The sequence below is a fragment of the Rana temporaria genome, chromosome 1 (genome assembly GCF_905171775.1).
Source record: "Rana temporaria chromosome 1, aRanTem1.1, whole genome shotgun sequence".
In the NCBI taxonomy this organism is placed as follows: Eukaryota; Metazoa; Chordata; class Amphibia; order Anura; family Ranidae; genus Rana; species Rana temporaria.
In genome coordinates this window covers 243,560,044-243,580,904 of record NC_053489.1, presented here as the reverse complement: position 1 = coordinate 243,580,904, position 20,861 = coordinate 243,560,044, and the positions used below count along the sequence as shown (strand labels likewise).

Below are 20,861 nucleotides of genomic sequence, written 5' to 3'. Positions count from 1 at the left end.
TACCCAAAAGGGAAGGAGGGAGAAAATGAGGAGAGAGAGGAAAGCAGGGGAAAAAAACCTCAGTCGACCTCCCAAGGGAACATTCCAGCCAGACCACTTACCTGAGTAAGGGGCCACTACTTACCCGTCCTGCGACTACCCGGCTGGAGGTATCCCAGACAGAACCAACGTCCGTAAAGCGGGCCGGCACACGCTCAATGGCCGAACATGGGGGGACTACAAGAGTCGAGGACCCAGCCTGTCACCCAGTCGGCTGTTAATAGAAGAATCACAGGATTCAAAAATGCAGGAACAAAACAAGAAAAGCGAGAAAAATCGCAAGAAAAAAACTCCAGAGAGCACCTGACTCTGTCGTTAGGCAGAAGAAGACTGAAGGCTGCTAGAGCAGGGTGGGGTTATGCCTGGGGGAGCGGCATGAGGGAAAGGTTTTAACACCTTAAGTGCTGTAAAATTCTGCCTAAATCTCCTGGTAGGAATAAGCATAACCCTAATGTCAAAGAAGGCTGTGTCCGTCTATGAACGAAAGAGAAATACAGGCCACTTGCTGGCGATCCTGGCTAGATCACAGCAGCCCCCTTCCCATATTACGGCTGTTACAAACGCGAGGGGTGAGGTGTGTGACTCCACACAGTCCATCATGGGCTGTTTTAAAAGCTTCTTCCAGGATGTCTATACATCAAAGGTCAGTCCCTCTATTGATCAGTTACATTCATTTTTGGATAGATACCAGTTACCGAGTCTTCCCACCTCAGAGGTAGCCCTGCTTAATGCTCCCCTTACCAGGGAGGAACTCCTGGAGGCACTGGCGCAGGCACACAATGGGCAGGCGGCCTTCCTTCCGAGGTTTATAGTCGATATTCAGAGCAGCTTATCCCTGTTTTATTAAAGGTTTATAATAATAATAATATGAAACTGGAGTGCTTCCCCCATCCATGAATGAGGCCCTCATAGTGGTTCTGCTGAAGCCTGGGAAGGATCCTCTCTCCCCGGGACTCCTACAGGCCTATCTCCCTCTTGACATTTGATGTGAAACTATTGGCCAGAGTTCTGGCCACTAGACTATCTAAGTGTATTCACCATGTAGTGCATAGAGATCAATCAGGTTTTATTCCTACTAGGTCTACAGGACAAAACCTACGCAGGCTGTTTCTTAATATACAGGTCCCAGTAGACAATCCGGGTAACAGGGCTATATTCTCCCTCGATGCGGCTAAGGCATTCGATAGTGTTGAGTGGCCATATCTATGGGAGGTGCTGAGTAGATTTGGAGTTGGACCATCTTTCTTGAAATGGGTTCAGTTATTATATAGCTCCCCGAAGGCAAGAATGAGAATTAACGGTGAAGTCTCAGACTCCTTCCGACTTTTCAGGGGGACACGGCAGGGGTGCCCCTTATCGCCCCTGCTGTTCACCCTAGCTCTGGAACCCTTGGCGATACACACGAGAGCCTCACCTGGTATTACTGGTTTCACCAGGGGTGCCGGGCGGGACGTAATCTCTTTATTTGCAGACGACACATTAATATATCTAGGAGATACTGATGGGTCTCTGAGAAATGTGATGGCTTTGATCGCGGACTTCGGTGACCTATCGGGCTTCAGTATAAACTGCAACAAATCTGTGCTCATGCCTTTAGACCCCTTGAAGGATCCATTGCCTGACTGTGCCAAGGATATACTAGTGGTGAATGAATTTAGGTACCTGGGAATTCAAGTGACACCCGACCCTGCTCAATATCTCTCTTTGAATTTGACACCACTACTTCATAAATTCAGACAGAAATGTGCAGCTTGGAAAAAACTCCCCCTGTTGGTTACAGGTAGAGCAAATCTTATAAAAATGGTGTGGGCCCCCAGCTCCTGTATGTTTTCCATAACACCCCAATTTGGATACCACATAAATGGTTTGCGCAGATTGATGCCCAGTTCAGGGATTTGATTTGGGGTGGCAAGGTGGCACGAATAAGTCTCATTACACTACAATTAGCTAAGGATCAAGGGGGAATGGCTGTCCCACACGCCCGCTACTATTTTGTAGCATCACAAATTCAACACCTGGGTAATTGGGGGGCGGTGGATGTGGGGGACCCAGTAAGAGCACCATTAATCCCATCAGGATCCGAGCTCCCGGCTATATCACATTTAGAGGCAGGGTTTCCACATCTAGCACAGGCACTACCTACTGTCGTTTTACTAAATACCCTATGGAAATACATTCGGTCCATTCTTGGCATCAGGGGGGTATGTCCCTTCACTCCCATTTGGAAAAATTCCTACTATAAGGAACTTTTTAAGCTTGAGGGCTTCAGACCCTGGGCCAATGTGGGAATTCACTACATTGCTCTCAGTTGTTTGTGGGCCCGGTCCTCAAGTCCTTCGCGGATTTAAAGGACGAGTTTGCGCTTAATAGGACTCAGTTCTATAAATATTTACAACTAAGGCATGCTGTCCAGAGTGAGGGTAGGCTCTCCCCTATCTCGGTGGTGCGACATCCCCTCCACAATAACGTTTTGTTTAACAGAGATAAAAAGGGCATGATCTCGCAGGTCTATTACAGACCGATTAATGTCACCCACGATGCATCCACACTGCCGTGCAGGAAGGGTTGGGAAAATGATCTGGGCCCCATTGATGGTGATACTTGGGAGCTGTTTTTATCTTCTGCCCCATTGGTATCGGCACAACATAGACTCTCGCACTTATTCCTACTTCACAGAGTCTATAAGACCCCCGCTCGTTTACACAAGTGGGGTCTGAGAGATTCCCCACTGTGCCCAAAATGCAATGCACAGGAGGGTGACCTATTACACATTATGTGGGAATGTCCTAAACTTTTCAGATACTGGCAAATTGTTATTAACACTATATCTCAGGTGTATGGCTTTCCGGTGCCTCATGTCCCAGTGATATGCCTGCTAGGCACCCTTGAGGTGCCGTCACTTTCCCCTAACGACCATACGGCTGACTTTGGCTGCTTTATGTTGCCCGGAAAGCTATTGCTAGGTTTTGGATTACTTCTAGAGTGCCAACGGAGGGACAATGGGTGAAGATGGTGAATAGTTTGTTGATAAGGGAAAAACTTACATACCAGCACAGAAACACGCTCCAAAAATTCTACTCATTGTGGCAGCCCTGGCTAGATACACCGGGGCTGGGACCAGCTCAATTGATTATGGATAGGCTATTGCAAGGATAATGGGTCAAAGGATGGGATAGGGTGGGGCACACATTATTACAGAGGAGTCTAGTACCTTTGGGTATGGCTATAGAGTCAGGATCATGGTGAAACGGGTTATTAAGCAGGGTGTGTTACTTTTTTTTATATACTAGATACAAATGCAACGTGGATGTTAGATATTATTAATTTACAGAATGCAACCTTATTGGGCTGTGTATTGCCTAAGTTTAAAGGTGGATTGGTAATCTACAGTATTGAATATGTTATATGTGCAATTGCAGGGAACTTCCGACTTAATTCTATGTCAATCTCAGGTTTGATGTAATGTACTTGTGGGGAGGCGGACTGGTCTACTTCTCCCATCTTGCTAAATTTCCTTAAACTGTCCATAAAGATCTTGATTGTATTCCTATTACGTATGCATGCATCCCACAGTATTGTATGATTATTCTGTTTCAATAAAAAATTTCTTGATTAAAAAAAAAAAAACACTTGAGGACTGATTCGTAATGAAAAAGGTACAAGTATTTTGGAAAATTTGCTGTGAGGAATTTATTTATAAAGACTTGTAAAGTTACTGATCTACTTTAAATCAACAGGCAGAGTCATTTTTTTGTAAGAAGGTTTTATAAACCACTCAGCGCTTTGTTTTTCAGTAAAAAATAAATATTTATAAACAAAGAAATGAACTACAATGTTTAAAATTTTAAGAAAAGCACATGCCTGGTATGTAAAAACCATGAAAACATAAGAAAACAGTGACGCCATAATACACGTCTGCCCAGGAACTTGGGCTGGACCCCTTTGGCACTCCCATTTAACTGGAGAGGGGGAAAGCAGCTTATTCTTCTGTCCCTCAAAAAATGTAGCTACTCTTAGGTCAGTCCCCTCTTGCTATTAGGTCTTCTATGTAAGCATCCAGCTCATCATCTGTATTTATATCGATATCCTAGAAAAAGAGGAACAAAGGTTAAAAGGTTGTGTAAACCCAGATTACTATTACAGCACTAAAGTAAAAATGATTATGTGTAAGTTTTCAAACACAGTGCTGGCATATTAGTCCTTAACCACTTACCCACTGGGAACTTCCTAACCAGACCAATTTTCAGCGCTCTCACATTTTGAATGACAAAATACTGAGTCACGCAACACTGTACCCATATGAAAATGTTTTTTCACACAAATAGAGCTTTATTTTGGTGGTATTTAATCACCACTGGGTTTTTTATTTTTTGCGTTATAAGTAAAAAGACTGAAAAATGCATTTTTTTTTAACCAAATTTTCAGTTATAACATTTTGCAAAGGAGTAATTTTTCCTCAAATTTTGGCCATAATTTACACAATTGCATATCTGTGGTAAAAATAACCCAAATAAGTGTTTATTACTTGGTCTGTGTGAAAGTTATAGAGTTTACAAGCTATGGTGCCAATCTCTGAAAATTGATCACACCTGAGGTACTGATGGCCTATCTCATTTCTTGAGGCATTAACAAGCCAGGCAAGTATAAATACCCCCCAAATTACCCCTTTTTGGAAAGTAGACATCCCATGGTAAGAGGCATGGTGAGTTTTTTGAAGTTGTAATTTTTTCCCACAATTCTTTGCAATTATAACCGCTTGCCGACCACCGCACGCAGATATAGATATACGTCTGCAGCATGGCACGGACAGGCAAAAGGACGTATATATATGTCCCTTTTAAGACACGAGCTCCATGACTGACTGTGCATACCCGCGATCCTGTCACAGTGAGGAAGAACGGGGAAATGCTGATGTAAACAAGCATTTCCCCAGTCTTCCTATTGACAGGACAGTGATCACAGCTCCCTGTAATCTGAAGCGGTGATCAGTGTCACACATAACCTGCCCATCCCCCCTACAGTTAGAAGCACTCCCTAGGGCACACTTAACCCCTTCACTGCCAGTTTCATTTTCACAGTAATCAGTGCATTTTTATAGCACTGATCGCTGTAAAAATGACAATGGTCCCAAAAATGTGTCCAGTGTCCGATGTGTCGGCCATAAAGTCGCAGTCACAATAAAAAAAAAAAAAAAAAAAAAAATCGCAGATTGCCACCATTACAAGTAAAAAAAAAAAAAATAATTCTATTCCCTATTTTGCGCAAACCAATCAATATACGCTTAGTGCGATTTTTTTTTTACCAGAAATATGTAGATATATGTATCAGCCTAAACTGAGGGAAAAAAACTTTTAATATATATATTTGTTGGGGATATTTATTATAGCAAAAAGTAAAAAATATTGCATTGTTTTCAAAATTTTCGCTCTATTTTTTGCGCAAAAAATAAAAACCGCAGAGGTAATCAAATACCACCAAAAGAAAGCTCTATTTGTGGGGGGGAAAAAGGACCTCAATTTTGTTTGGAAGCCACGTCGTACGACCGCGCAATTGTCCAGCAAAATGGTCCAGGGCTTAAGTGGTTAAAGAATCTTTTTTCCACAAAATTGTAAGATTAACAGGTTTTTTCTCACACACATCATATGCATACCACAAATGACACCCCGAAATAAATTCTGCTACTTCTCCCGAGTACGGCGATAGATGAGCTTGGATAGCACATGGATAGGCACGGATGAGCCATGCATGGAGCATGAATGGGGACAGATCAGCGCTGTGGGCACTTCAGATGCAGCCACAGCGCTGCTGCACCCGGCTCCCCCCTATCCTCACACACACACACACACTGTACTGATCTGTGTGAGGAGAGGGGAGGAACTGGACTGGACATGCTCCAGTTTGTTGAAAACTGATCGATCCGTCATTGGACAGAGCAATCACGTGGTAAAGGGTCGCTTGGCCCTTAACCCCATTCTGTGACGCGCCATGTCCGGAGGACCCAACTGTCAGACATTCCCGGGTGTGCGATTCTGGGAGGACGTCATTATACGTCCTTCCCAGAGTTATCCGACCTCGCTGTATCGGTCATTCGGCTATGGCCTGGTCGGTAAGTGGTTAAACAATTGTGGACTTTTTATATTTTAAAAGGGGTTAGGGCCTTTTCTCAGGCTGCCTTAAATTCAATTACTAGCTTGCTGCGACTTAAACCCATTCAAGCAACCCCCTTGATTTGTTAGTTTCTATTTTTAAACTAGATTGCATTTAAAGACAAAAGTCCAGGAATGGACCCTTGCGGAAATAGAGCCATTAGATAAGGCTTCTTTTTTTAAACAAACATTGTGGAAAACTAGGCAAATCTAACAATAGTGGTTATTTATAGAAAGGATGCATCTTACCTCTTGAACTTTCTGTAGCAGTGACACAATGTTTGTTCTTAATCTCTGTAGTTTCTCTTCAGACTCTTTTAACTTATTTTCTGTGTTACGCTGGAGCTCTTCACTGGTTTTAGCACGGAGATCAGCTCGATTTTGATACGAGTTGCACAAATTTTGTAGACCCACTTCATACTGCTTAAAGTATTCTTTCTACAAAAAAAAGAGGATTTCATGAGAACAGCAAAATGCTTTACATTCTTCTCTTGCAGAGCTGAAGTCTGGAGTTTAACTCACTAAATCACTATATGGTTTGCATCTTCTCCTCATGCTTGAATGTATTTCTTATGGGTGTCTTAACACAATTCTAAACTAACTGCCTTCTACTAAATTTAAAGTGATTGTAAACGATCACCTTGTAAAACAACCTAGTTTAATATAGATCTATAAAAAAAATCATAAATACACCCCCCCCCCTTTTTTTTTTTTAGACGTGATCACATTTCCTCTGGTTTCAGTTGCATAAGAGCTGGGGGAGGAGAAACAGCAGTACACCTGTGAATGGTTGTGCAGGGGTGTGTGTGTGTGTGTGTGTGTGTGTGTGGGGGGGGGGGGGGTCAAGAAAAGTCTGATCATTGGAGGAGAGCAGGCTGAGTTCCCAACACAGCTGACCACAGTGTGTTCCGATTAGTGTGGTCAGTTTTTAGTTTTAAATAGGAAAGCAGAATGACTGTCAGGAACACCAGGGATTTTACACAAAGGAAGCAATACAAAAAACAGGATACTTTTTTTATACAAGTAAACAGTGCAGCAGGCATATATCTGAAGCGTACTGTATGTGTCTAATATTCAAAGTGAAAACACAGAATACATGTATACACATGGTCACACTTCTAGCACCTTACATATCGTTATGTTGCTCAGATGTAAAAGAAGTTCAGGATAAAGAGAAAAAAAAAAAAAATTATATATACATACATATATACATACATACACACACACACACACACACACACACACACACACACATACATACACACACACACAGCTAGGTAAATGCAGCATCGATCTGTCCTCTGCTGGCTCTGCACTGAAAACTGAGCCGATCGATCAGTTCTCAACATTCTGCGAGCAGAGAGCTGGGTCAGTCACCCACCACTTCCTGCTCCACACCCCCCCCCCCCCCCAATCCAATGCTCACAGGGGCGCCGAGCTGTGGAGGGGAGCAGCTGGATCAGGCTCTCAACAGATCGTTGAGAGGCTGAGCCAGCTGTCAGTTCAGGCATCTAGGTGGATCCCGACCATCGGAATGCATAAACGGATATAAATACATTTCTAGTGTAGTCTATAGTTTTCTAAATTTAAGAGAGACAAATGCTGACAAAAAGGGAGAAAAATAAAAAATAGGTAGCACATATATTAAACCAACAAGTATGCCTGTCTTCCTATAGAAAAGCAATACTGTATTCCCAATTGAAGGACACAGCTTAACGATATTGATCAACTTAGGAAGTATAGGTCTGTCCCTTTCCACAGGACTGCCAGCCGAGGAAAATGCTGAGAGAATTCTGGTGTAGAAAAATATGTAGGCAAGCATCTTCTAGAACAACTGCCATAAAACGCAGAAAATTTTATTTTGAGGCTAAATTTCTTGGAAGCTATGAACTTGTCTCTAGCTAAAAATAAGTTAAAACTTTCAGAACAAATGTGCGAGTAGAAAGCTAGGATTCCTTCCATTGCAAGTAGTGGTATATAAAACATGCTGGTCAACAAATTTCCCCAAGACCCCTTTCACACTTGTACAACTTGTCCTGCGACTGCAAAGTCGCATGGCAAGTCGTTCCCCATGATTTCCAATGACAACCATTCATATTAGTATGACTTCAAAGTCGTCCCTGCACTACTTTGGTCTGACTTTGAGGAGAGTTACACAGGCATTCCCTGATATCGCGTCGAAAAAAAAAATGGGTCAAAATTGCAGTGGTGAAATTGTGGCACAATCACGCAACTTTGAAGTCGCGGTAGTGTGAAAGGGGCCCAACAGAGAGATTTAGTTCTGAGGCCTTTTTAGAATCCCTTGAGAAAAAAAAGCCAAGGTAGACCCTGTTGGAAAACTTTAGACCAGTGGTCTACAAACTGTGGCCCTTTGCTTATCTTTATCTGGCCCTTGAGAAACTATTTATCCCACTGAGGCACTGATCCACCCACTACTACAGGCTCTAACTTACTTTCTCTCACGGACCACCAAGCCTGGGATATTGTTTACTTCCACTGTTTCTGGGACATTTTCTACTCCTACTGGGTACAATCTGGCGTATCCGCTAAAGTATGAACTGGCCCTTGTTTAAAAGGTTTGGCGACCCCTGCTCTAGACCATAAGCTTCTCCTATAAGCCTATGGAGTTACGCTTAGCCATTGAGGTAGGAAGAGCTCCAACAATGCCTCTACTAAGCCCAGAAAGCCATTGGGATTTGGTGGTTTGTCCAGGGAGGTTAAAGAGAACCCTTTCTTTGGCCCGGATTCTTTTGATTGCAAAAGGAACTCTTTTGTGGTACTTTATTAGGGAAATACTTTTTTAAAACTTCCTTGGCATCCAATACTGCTTCCAAGGCAGGACCAAGAAGCAAACCTCCCAAAAAATATACAACACAACGACAGACTTTACAAGCTGGTTCCCCAGACTATTTTTTTTTTCAAAATCGTTATATTCAGTTTTCATATCCACCAAAAACCTAGACCACATTTTGAGCCATAGGGCTCTGTGGAAGGATTTCTTAAGTCGCCAAATTAGCAGACTTGCGCCTCATGGATTCAGTTGAGGCATCAGTAATGCAGACTGCCATCTTGAACAGGATAGGAAAGGATTCCCAAATCTTCCAGATGTGTTTGCATCTGACTGAATCAATATTCCAGGTTGCGAGTCACAGAAGTAGTGGGCAAAGCTGGCTTGAGATGGACTGGTTTCATTAGGGAATTAAGTGACTCATGTATACTTTTAGCCATAGGGTTCTTGATACACGTCTTCAAATGGCAAATAGGCAGATTTTGAAACTTGACAAAAAGTGGCATCTTGTTCCACAAGTACAGCAGGATCACCATCGAAAGGAAATCTTTAGAAAAAAAGGACTTTGACTTGAGCCACTCTTTTTGAATGAATTCTGTAAGCATGCTATGGATGAAAAAAACATGACCCTTATACTCCTGTCTTTACTCGAGTGCATGTGCCAGAACCTTGAACACTATCTCATCCGAAATGTTTCTCATAAAAAGTAGTTCCATAAATAGGTCTAAAGATGTTGTGTGTCTTCCAAAGATGGCTTATGCCTAGAATACCCAAATTCCTTATCCTGCATTCTTCCTTCACCTGTGAAATCAACTTAAAATGATCTCACAAAAAGAATCCCTGAAGCAGAGTCACCCTCACTGTCTGTGTGGGCTAAGCCTGCATCATCTGACATGACGGAACCCGGGCCAGACGCAGAAGCGGGGCCTGATTCAGCGTCAGAGACATCCCCAGAAGAAGGCAGAGGGAGGGGGCGCCTTTTTACACTTGAAGTGCTGTTTTTTCTGCCTAAGTCTCTCCTGAAAGGAAGGTATATAACCCTAAGGTCAATGCTGCTGTGTCCGTCCATGAACGGAAGAGAAAACTGTGCAAACAAATCAGACAGCTTATGTTGAAAATGTACAAAAGGTAAAGGCATATTAAATTAAAATTCGACAAAAACAGAATCAACCATACATACTTTTTCAGACTAGTTATTAAAGATTACTTGATTGAGGCAAATTAAAGAATAGTGGAATGAACTGCTGTTGTTCTTGTTTGCAATAAAATGCAAATTATATGAAAGTGTCACTTGGATGAGAAAAGGTATTTGACACATTTGCAGTCACTGTAGAATTTAACTAAGGGGGTCTTATGCTTTAGCAAATATTTTTCACTCACCAAAGGAAAGGCTATAAGATCTTCAGCACTCATTGTGCTCAGTTCATTCTTGGTTATATGGAAATTGGGTGGCAAGAAATATCTTAAGCAGTTCCTGAATTAGAGAAGAACATGTTAACCAAAATGTAGCATACTTCAGTTATATCATAAATTCCATTCCATTTTATGACCCTTATAATGCAAATCTTTGCCTATAACCCAGACACACTCAACCTTAAAGCGGAGTTCCACGGTTTTATACGTTTATTAAAAAAGTCAGCAGCTACAAAAAGTGTAGCTGCCAACTTTTAACAGACACTCACCTGGGTTGCGGCCGCCCGGAGCCTCACTTCTCTCCCCCTCCTCTCCGCGGCGCCGGCATTGCTACTGTGGGCACCCAGCTGTGGTAGCTTGTTGCTTCACAGCTGGATGTGCTCTCCTAGTGGACAGGCAATCTTCTGGGACCTGTGACATGTCCAAGAAGATTGCAGAGAGGGAGTGGAGGAGTCGCCTAGGCGGCAAAGCAACGGAAGGAGGAAATGGAACAGGAATTACCTGTCAAAACCAAGGTACCCATCGGGTGATATTGTCAAATTGTAAGGTCTCTTGAATCCACATACTATAGACAGTGTCTTAAAAAAGTATTCCTACCCCTTGAAATTTTCCACATTTTGTTATGTTGTTAGAACCAAAAACGTACATGTATATTTTATTGGGATTTTATGTGATAGACCAACACAAAACGGCACATAATTGTGAAGTGGAAGGAAAATGATTTTCAACATTTTTTACAAAATATGTGAAAAGTGTGATGTGCATTTGTATTCAGCCTTCTTTACTCCGATACCCCCAACGAAAAATCTAGTGGAACCAATTGCCTTCAGAAGTCACCTAATTAGTGAATAGAGTCCACCTGTGTGTAATGTAATCTCAGTATAAATACGGCTGTTCCGTGAAGCCCTCAGAGGTTTGTTAGAGAATCTTAGTGAACAAACAGCATCATGAAGGCCAAGGAACACACCAGACAGGTCAGGCATAAAGTTGTGGAGAAATTTAAAGCAGGGTTAAGTTATAAAAAAAAAAATACCCCAAGCTAAATCGGAGAAGCAGCCAAGAGGCTCATGGCAACTCTGGAGGAGCTGCAGAGATCCACAGCTCAGGTGGGAAGAATCTGTCTACAGGACAACTATTAGTCGTGCACTCCACACAGTGACGGCCTTTATGGAAGAGTGGCAAGGAGAAAGCCATTATTGAAAGAAAGCCATAAGAAGTCCAGTTTGCAAGAAGCCATGCGGGGGACACAGCAAACATGTGGAAGAAGGTGCTCTGGTCAGATGAAACCAAAATTAAATTTTTTAGCCTAAAAGCAAAGCGCTATGTGGCAGAAAACACTGCACATCACGCTGAACACACCATCCCCAACATGAAACATGGTGGTGGCAGCATCATGTTGTGAGGATGTGAAGAAATTATTCCGGATGGCTGCATTTTGCAAAAATCCTTTTATTGAAGCTTTATATGACAAGTGGTTGACAGATGGAGCAGGAGACAAAGAGGTAGACGCGTTTTGCGCAAATATGTGGGGATGCTTTTCTTCAGCAGGGACAGGGAAGCTGGTCAGAATTCATGGAAGGATAGATGGAGCAAAATACAGGACAGCATCTTAGAAGAAAACATGGTAAGAGTCTGCAAAAGACTTGAGACTGGGGCAGAGGTTCATCTTCCACCAGGATAACGACCCTAAACATACAACCAGAGCTACAATGGAATGGTTTAGGTAAAAGCATATTCATGTGTTATAATGGCTCACTCAAAGTCCAGACCTAAATACAATTAAAAAACTGTGGAAAGACTTGTAAATTGCTGTTCACAGACGCTCTCCATCAAATCTGACAGAGCTTGAGCTATTTTGAAAAGAAGAATGGACAAAAATGTCCCCCTCTAGATGTGCAAAGCTGGTAGAGACATCCCCAAAAAGACTTGCAGCTGTAATTGCAGCAAAATGTGGTTCTACAAAGTATTGACTCAGGGGGGCTAGGGGCTGAATAAAATGAAGGCCACACTTTCACATAATTTATTTGTAAAAAAAAATGTTGATCAACCATTTAATAATTTTACTTCCACTTCACAATTATTGTGCCAATTGTGTTGGCCTATCACATAAAATACATATTTACAATTTTGGTTGTTAAACATGACAAAATGTGGAAAATTTCAAAGGGGTGGGTATGAAAATTTTTTCAAGACACTGTAAGTAGTAACTAGTTAAAAGGAAACACATAGAAATAACCTCAATAACTCAAGTGGAAGAAGCAGCTAGACCATCACATTTTTGTCAATATAGCTGCAGCCCTTCATTTAACAATTCTCTGTAAGACCACAAGATGAATATAAAAAAAGAAAACCCTTATAAAGCTGAGAAATAGAAGAACAGAGATCTTGAAATGTATTTCCACCCTGACTACTAGTAATGGAGTATATAAATCGATATATTTGTGTCGTGTGTTTTTAGAAGTGATGGCATAATAAAAGGTGTACAGTGTCTACCTCCTATACAAGACAATTTAAAATTTTCTGTGTAGCAACACAAACAGGTTCTTGAGAAATGCCATCAGAAAAATATGTATTTCTCCATAGAGCAGGGGTGGCAAACACAAGGCCCGCGGGCCGAATCCGGCCCGCCAGGCCTTGTCATGTGGCCCGCCAGTAGGGGTGCAACAGATCGTCACCGATCCGTCACCCCGTTCGGATCGGCACACCCCGCGATCCGCGGAGCGCTCCGGAGCCTAGGAAAGTCCCCGGCTTCGGCCTAGCTCCGGAGTGGCGGCCATCTTGCTCCACCCAGTGTGCTTGCCAGAGCCCAGAGCACAGAGTGACACGCCTCCCCGCCTCAGCGTGTTGACTTCTGTAGTCAGCGCGCTGAGGTGGGGAGCCATGTCACGCTGTGCTCTGGGCTCTGGCAAGCACACTGGATGGAGAAGATGGGAATCAACTACATTCTAATCTAAAAAGGCAAGTAAGTTGGCAACACTTAGCACAGTGTCATGATCATTTAGGTACATATTTAAAGCACATCCCTGGCTTACTTTCACAGGGGGGGGGCGCCTGATGTAAGGGGAGGACTCGGTTGGTGGGGGGACCCCTGATGGTAAAAGGGGGGACTCGGCTGTGGGGGGGATGCCTGATGTAAAGGGGGGGACTTCGGGCCGGTGGGGACGCCTGAAGTAAAGGGGGGGACTTGGCTGGTGGGGGACGCCTGATGGTAAAGGGGGGGAATCGGCTGGTGGGGGACGCCTGATGTAATAGGGGGGGACTCGGCTGGTGGGGGACGCCTGATGTAAAGGGGGGGGACTCGGCTGGTGGGGGAACGTCAGGATGTAAAGGGGGGACTCGGCTGGTGGGGGACGCCTGATGTAAAGGGGGGGACTCGGCTGGGTGGGGGACGCCTGATGGAATGCCTGATGCAAGGAGGGAGTCCGGACTTCCACTGATTCGGCATTATGGTGAGTTGAATGATTTAATTTATATTACAATGTAATATTAGAAATAATGCGCTTCAATCATCCTGATACCATAACAACCATGGTCTGGGATGATTGAAGCGCCAACACCAGGTGATTGGAGGATCTTTTATTTGCTGATTTGTTAAACTGGAGAGAGCATAGATGTCAGATTTTTTTTTTGGAGGGGGGCGGTGAGGTCAGAACCCAGGAGAGGGCTGAAATCAATTGTTTGCACACTGTGCGTAGCTTCTGAACCCTGCACAGCGTCCATTTGCAGTGCAAGAAAACTTGGAGACTGCTCAGACTGAACACTAAGGTGGAGTGCAGATAAAACCGGCCCTTTGAGGGCAACCAAACTGCTGATGCGGCCCCCGATGAATTTGAGTTTTGGCCACCCCTGCCATAGAGGGTCATAATTATTCCACAGATAGTGTCATTAAACTTACCTTACAACTTGTGAAAGTTGTTCCACTGGTGCAAGGCTAGCACTAGGTTCTGGTTGTGTCAGGTTCTATCCTGCTGTTGTCAGAGGGTAGAGGGTTCAGCTTGCTGTGTAGCAAGAGTCTCATGTTCTGGGCGATGCTGGCCTCATGAGTCTTACATCGTCACTGCCTTTTCTCCACCCTATAAAACGAAAAATCAAAGTGTTCCCACTTTACTGTAAAAATATGTGTATTTTAGTAAAAGAGGACCTTAAAAGCTGTAGTAAAGTCCACTTGTTCAGTTAAGCCTATAGGTACAGTGAACTGTGCACAGTTTAGGAGATTTTCACATTTGTAGCGGCCAGTGACATCAACAGCACGTGCGCAATTCCCTTTTTTAATGGATAGCGCACTCAAATGCTGTGCCATGGTCGTGAGTCGCACGCGTAGGAGTGACCGTCATCGCAGCCCAGCCAAACGGACAGAGTGTGCGAACTCTGAAGGGAGACCGAGAAGATAGAAGGGCCCCTGTGACATCATGTTCTGGAGAGATACGCTTTACAGGCAAGTCTGTCATATTGTGCTAGTATGACAGACTTGCCTGTAAGCTTCTCTCTTCCCCCCTCCCTCCCTCCCGCCGTTCAGTCCGGGTCTCCCATCCCACCAGGAGGCCCGAGCAAAAAGGTCGGCACGTCCACTGGCTAGCCAGGGACCCGAACAAAGCTGATTGCTTTGAGTGGGTCTTGGATTTAGTAACTCTGAAGCGATGTCATGACATCACTTCCAGATTACTCTTGTCCGAAAGGCGCCAATTTTAAAAAAGTAATTGAATTAATTGGCATTTTGAATACTGCCTATTACTGTCACAAGGGATGTTTACATTCCTTGTGACAGCAATAAAAAAAATAAAATATTAAAAAAAGGGACAGTGTAAAAATAAAAGCTTTAAAATCTACAGAATATCGGCACTCGATTTCGCAGATCGCTGCCATTACTAATAAAAGAAATAATAAAAATTACATAAATCTATCCCCTATTTTGTAGACGTGATAACTTTTGTATAAACCAATCAACATATGCTTATTGCGATTTTTTTTGTTGACGATATGTAGAAGAATACATATCAGCCTAAACTGAGGAAGAAATTTGTTTATATATATATATTATATATATATATATATATATATATATATATATATATATATATATATTTTTTTTTTGGGGGGGATATTTATTATAGCAGTACAGTACACCAAAACAGCACACAGCACACACAAAAATGCCCAGAATGTCCACCACAGTCCCCTGCAGTGACACAGAACAGCCCCAGCCATACCACGAGTGAAAAAAAAAAATGAGCCCCAGAGAAAAAAACCCCCTGCACAGCCGTCACCCAAAGGGGGAAGGAGGGAGAGGAATAAGGGAGAGAGGAAAGCAGGGAAAAACCCTCAGTCGACCTCCCAAGGGAAAACATTCCAGCCAGACCACTTACCTGAGTAAGGGGCCACTACTTACCTGTCCTGCGACTACCCGGCTGGAGGTATCCCAGACAGAACCAACGTCCGCGAACGGCATGGTTGTCAGCCAGACACACTGTGACAAGGCCATAGAGACCGGTCATATGTGTGCCCTAGAACCGAAGTTCCCCGGCCGCCCCTGGAGCAATGGGGCCTGTCGTGGACGTCCCAAAGCGGAGCTGAGGGCCGGCACACGCTCGAAGGCCGAACCTGGGGGGACTACAAGGGTCGAGGACCCAGCCTGTCACCCAGTCGGCTGTTGATAGAAGAATCGCAGGATTCAAAATAAAATAAAAAAGCGAGGAAAAAACTCGCAAAAAGCAAAAAAAATTTGCAAGAAAAAACTCCAGAGTCCAGGACTCCAGAGAGAGCCTGACTCTCCTGACGGTTAGGCAGAAACAAACTGAGGCTGCTGAAGCAGAGTGGGGGTTATGCCTGGGGGAGCCACGCCCCCTGGGAGGAGCGGCATGAAGGAAAGTTTTTAACACCTTAAGTGCTGTAGAATTCTGCCTAAATCTCCTGGTAGGAAGAAGCATAACCCTAAGGTCAAAGGATGCTGTGTCCGTCTATGAACGAAAGAGAAAATTGCTTTTTTTCCCCAAAATGTTGGCTCTTTGTTTATAGTGCAAAAAAAAAAAAAAAACACAGAGGTAATCAAATACCACCAAAAGAAAGCGCTATTTGTGAGAAAAATAGGAAGTCAATTTAGTTAGAGTACAACATCCCATGGCAGCGCAATTGTCAGTTAAAGTGACGCAGTGCCGTATTGCAAAAAGGGGCTTGGTCAGGATGGGGGTAAATCCTTCCAGGGCTGAAGTGGTAAAATACCACCAAAAGAAAGCTCTAGTTGTGTAAAAAAAAAAAAAAAAAGAATTTTATATGCGTACAGAGTTGCATGACCAAGCATTTGTCATTCAAAGTGCGACAGCGCTAAAAGCTGAAAACTGGCCTGGGCAGGAAGGAGGTGAAAGTGCTCGGTATTGAAGTGGTTTAGATAACTTTTAATTTAATTCCGCAACTGCTGTAATTTTCTAAAAAATTGGCAAATAATTTCATGCAATATGGCAACCTGGTGGCATTCTGTACAACATTGGTGTAAGGAATGCCCCCAGAAATTAAATATCTTAATTTTACTAGACAGGCTGGATATTCACAGACTCAGCAGAGTTTGGCTGTACCACCGCCAATTACAACCCATTCATCAATGCACAGGAAGAACATGAAAACTCCAGGTAGGTAGTACCATGGTAGAGATTTCTGTGTCTGAAGGCAGCCATCAGTCTGCAACAGTGCTTGCATTGGACAGTAAAATATTGCCAAATAGGTGACAGTTTTGGCTAGAGTATATTTCCGGACGTTGTATACAACGTTGTACAACCCATGGTATAATTAAAAACTAACAAAAATGAATAAATAAAAAAAATAACAAACGCTTACACAAATGTATCATGAGAAAGCAGACTAGTGCAGCAGACAATTGACATTAGGATTTCTATTCAAATATCATTATTAACCACTTCCATACAGGGCACGTATACACCTTCCCGCCCAAGCCAATTTTCAGCTTTCAGCACTGTCGCAATTTGAATGGCAATTGCGCGGTCATGCTACACTGTACCCAAACAAAATTGGCGTCCTTTTTTACCCACAAATAGAGCTTTCTTTTGGTGGTATTTGATCACCTCTGCGATTTTTTTTTTGCGCAACAACTAAAAAAAGACCGAAAATTTAAAAAAAAAAATACGTTTTTATTTTTTCTGTCATTTTTTTTGTAAATAAGTACGTTTTCTCTTTCAATTATGGGCACTGATATGGTGGCACTGATGGGCACAGATGAGATGGCACTGATGGACATCGACAAGGTAGTACTGACGGGCACAGATGAGGTGGCACTGATTGGAGGCGCTGGTATGCGGCACTGATGGGCACACATAGGCGGCACTCATGGGCACACATAGGCGGCACTGATGGGCACTCATGGGCGGCACTGATGGGCACTCATGGGCGGCACTGGGCACTCATAGGCGGCACAGATGGGCACTCATGGGCGGCATAAGATGGGCACTGTGGGGTGGCACTGATGGACACTGTGGGGCGGCACTGATTTACTTGTTGCCAGTCAGTGCCCATTTGTGGGCACTGATTGGCATCTTTTTTTTTTTGCATCTTTTTTTTTTTTTTCAGACTTTTATTTTTTGGACTTTTTTTTCCCATTTTTTTTTGTTTTGCCCTTCCCTGGTGGGCATCCCTGATGGTCCATGTGGCGATCCGAGGGGGGGCTGCGCTGATAAACAATCAGCGCGAACCCCCCCTGTCAGGAGAGCCGCCGATCGGCTCTCCTCTACTCGCGTCTGTCAGACGCGAGTGAGGAAGAGCCATCGACGGCTCTTCCTGTTTACATCGTGATCAGCCGTGGTTGGACACGGCTGATCACGTGGTAAAGAGTCTCCGTGAGAGACTCTTTACCGAGATCGGTGTTGCGGGGTGTCAGACTGACACCCTGCAACAACTATCGCCGCGATGCGCGCCCCCGGGGGCGCGCAGCGGCTGAGAATCCTGAGGACGTCGTATGACGTCCAGTCAGGATTCTACAACCACTTTGCCGACGTCAATTTGTCATTGGCGGGCGGCAAGTGGTTAAAAGCCTCAAAAGAATCATGTTTTTCTTTGCTTTCAAACTTCAGCACTTAGCTATCCACAGCAATGTAATTACGCTTTTACTGAAACTTTGCCAGAATATTTGCTTTATCTGTAAAAATAATGAATGATGTGGAATAAGATATCTGTCAAACAGAAGCACTTCTTGAATCTTTTACTTTTCTGTGCTGCTTAGACAAGTAAGAATTCTGGCAAGCAAAATCTGCAAGTATTGAAAAAATACTTTTCTATAATTGAGCTTGCAATTTATATTTATTCAACCGTTTTTCTAACACACGAGAAGCTTGCCATCCACACACAATAACAAACTAAAATGCTATGCAGGAAACATTACCATCGATCACGCGGAGTTGTGTCTGTGGGTACATAGTCAAACTTCACCTTCCAGCGAACACCCTGTTTTCCAGATTCTACAGCAGTCACACGCCCTGTGAACCACTCTTTGTTTACACGCACTTCCACATGCAAGCCTTTATCTGTGGACAAGTAATTGTGTTATTGCTACTGCAGGATAAAAAAAATCTTATAATTATTCAACAGACTTAGCCTCAGATATATATTTTTATGTTAAAAGGGGAACTTTACGCATTACTTGATAAAAAATAATGTTCTTTACAGAAGGCGCATTCATTCCACATTAATAATATTGCCACTAAAATGAGTGTGCGTTGTAAATTACCTACAGAATTGCTTCTATTTCTTCTTTCTGGAGGATGCCATTTAATGGTTTAAACAGTTAGGGTTAGTTTACGCTTGCTTCAAAACAAGGCTTTTTTTAAAGCTCTCTGAACGCCAGTCAAAGCTTCTGTCACTAAATAAAATGGTCAGCTTACAGTCCTGTTTACACTTGCTTTTGCTTGGAGCATTGGTGAAGCAGAGGGGCTTCGTGCGAGCTTTACCTTCTACTGAGGCTTTGAAGATGATGTTTTGAAGCACCACTAAAGCTACATGGGATATAATTTTTGAAGCAAAGTCGACGCAAAGCAAAAACAGGTTGAAACAGGACTGTAAGCTAACCACTTTATTTAGTGACAGCGTTCAGAGAGCTTTAACAAAGCCTGTCCGAAGCCTTGTTTTGAAGTGTAAATGAGCCCTTACAGTCCTGTTTACACCTTGCTTGGCGATTTGATGAGGCGTTGGTGGGGCTTCGATAAGGCTTAAAAAACGAGCTTCGTCAGCATTCTATAGAGGCTTTGAAGCACCACTAAAGCTACACGGGGTATAATTTTTGAAGCGTAGCCCAAGCAAAACAAAAGCAAGGTGTAAAAAGGACTGTAAGCTAAACATTTTATTTATTGACAGGAGCTTTGACTAGCATTCAGAGAGCTTTAACAAAACCTGTCCCAAGCCATGCTTTGAAGCAAGTATAAACTAGCCGTTAATGTTTGTTGAAGTCGAAGCAAGTGAAAATGAGCCCTTACATTCCTGGAATGCTGGGATTGCTGTCACGTTTGCTTGTGTCCTCAACCAAACTCAAACTATCAAATGGCTGGCGTCATAACTGATCACATGTTCAGCACCATGGCCGTTTCAGATCAAATAGAAGCAGCTTCCTTGGCTGTAAAGCATAGGAGGGTTTAATTCTGCTTCAAGGCTGTCCACAGATCAGCATTTACAAACTCAGCTGTACCTGAAAATGGAGAGCAACTGAGTATGTTCAGAGTAGGGCGAGAGAGTGTACTATTGAATTTTAAACAGTATAGACACTTATTTTTAATGTTTTACATGGCTATACCTGCAAAAGGGGCCAAGCCTGATGTGATCTAGCAGAATTAATTTTCTGACTAAATTTTCAGTTTAAGTACATGCTTATATTTTTAACCACCCAAGGAGATCACTGTATTAGCTTTTGACAGCGCATTCACATTTCTTCCTTCCCAAAAGTATTGTAACACCATTACGCAGCTCACTGTACACTGTGAAGTCTGGGAACAAGCAGGTAAATATCAACATTGGCAATTTCTCTTCTGTGATAAATAGCCTGCCTGCTTACAGTTTGTTTACACACTTTAGTTCTGCTTTAAATGGACCTGTACGTTAAATCTAAATCTGACATGCCTAACAGGGAACTATAAAAGTTATGTGAACAGCATTTAGGGAAAAAAATTGGATTTTTGGTTTACCTGTAATGACAGGCATTTTCATATCCATTATAATAGGTTTATGCTGCCACCTTCAAGTGATTGGACACTAAAAAAATAATCCCCTCTCAGGCACAGACTCTGTTTGGTATTCCTCAGTATAGGAAGTAGGTAGGGGAATCCCGGTGTCCTGTGATGTCCTTAAAAAAATAGTGATTTTGTACTCACCGTAAAATCCATTTCTCTGAGTTCATGGACGGACACAGCAGCCTTTGACTTTAGGGTTATATCCGCTTCCTTCAGGAGTTGGGCAGAAACAAAGCACTTTAGGTGTTAACACTTTCCTCA

General features: G+C 43.1%; 1 protein-coding gene across 3 annotated transcripts in view; it reads right to left on the bottom strand.

The window, feature by feature from the left end:
- Positions 1-3,714: 3,714 nt before the first annotated feature.
- Positions 3,715-20,861, bottom strand: part of MORC2 (MORC family CW-type zinc finger 2) — a 160,470-nt gene continuing 143,323 nt past the window's right edge. For all 3 annotated transcript variants that reach the window (XM_040352267.1, XM_040352261.1, XM_040352252.1), the window contains exons 23-27: positions 18,767-18,908; positions 14,282-14,459; positions 10,354-10,447; positions 6,435-6,623; positions 3,715-4,126 (exon numbers count right to left, since the gene is read on the bottom strand). In XM_040352267.1, the coding sequence (XP_040208201.1) occupies positions 14,441-14,459; positions 18,767-18,908 (161 nt within the window). In that variant the 3' untranslated portion in view covers positions 3,715-4,126; positions 6,435-6,623; positions 10,354-10,447; positions 14,282-14,440. The remainder of the gene's footprint in view (positions 4,127-6,434; positions 6,624-10,353; positions 10,448-14,281; positions 14,460-18,766; positions 18,909-20,861) is intronic.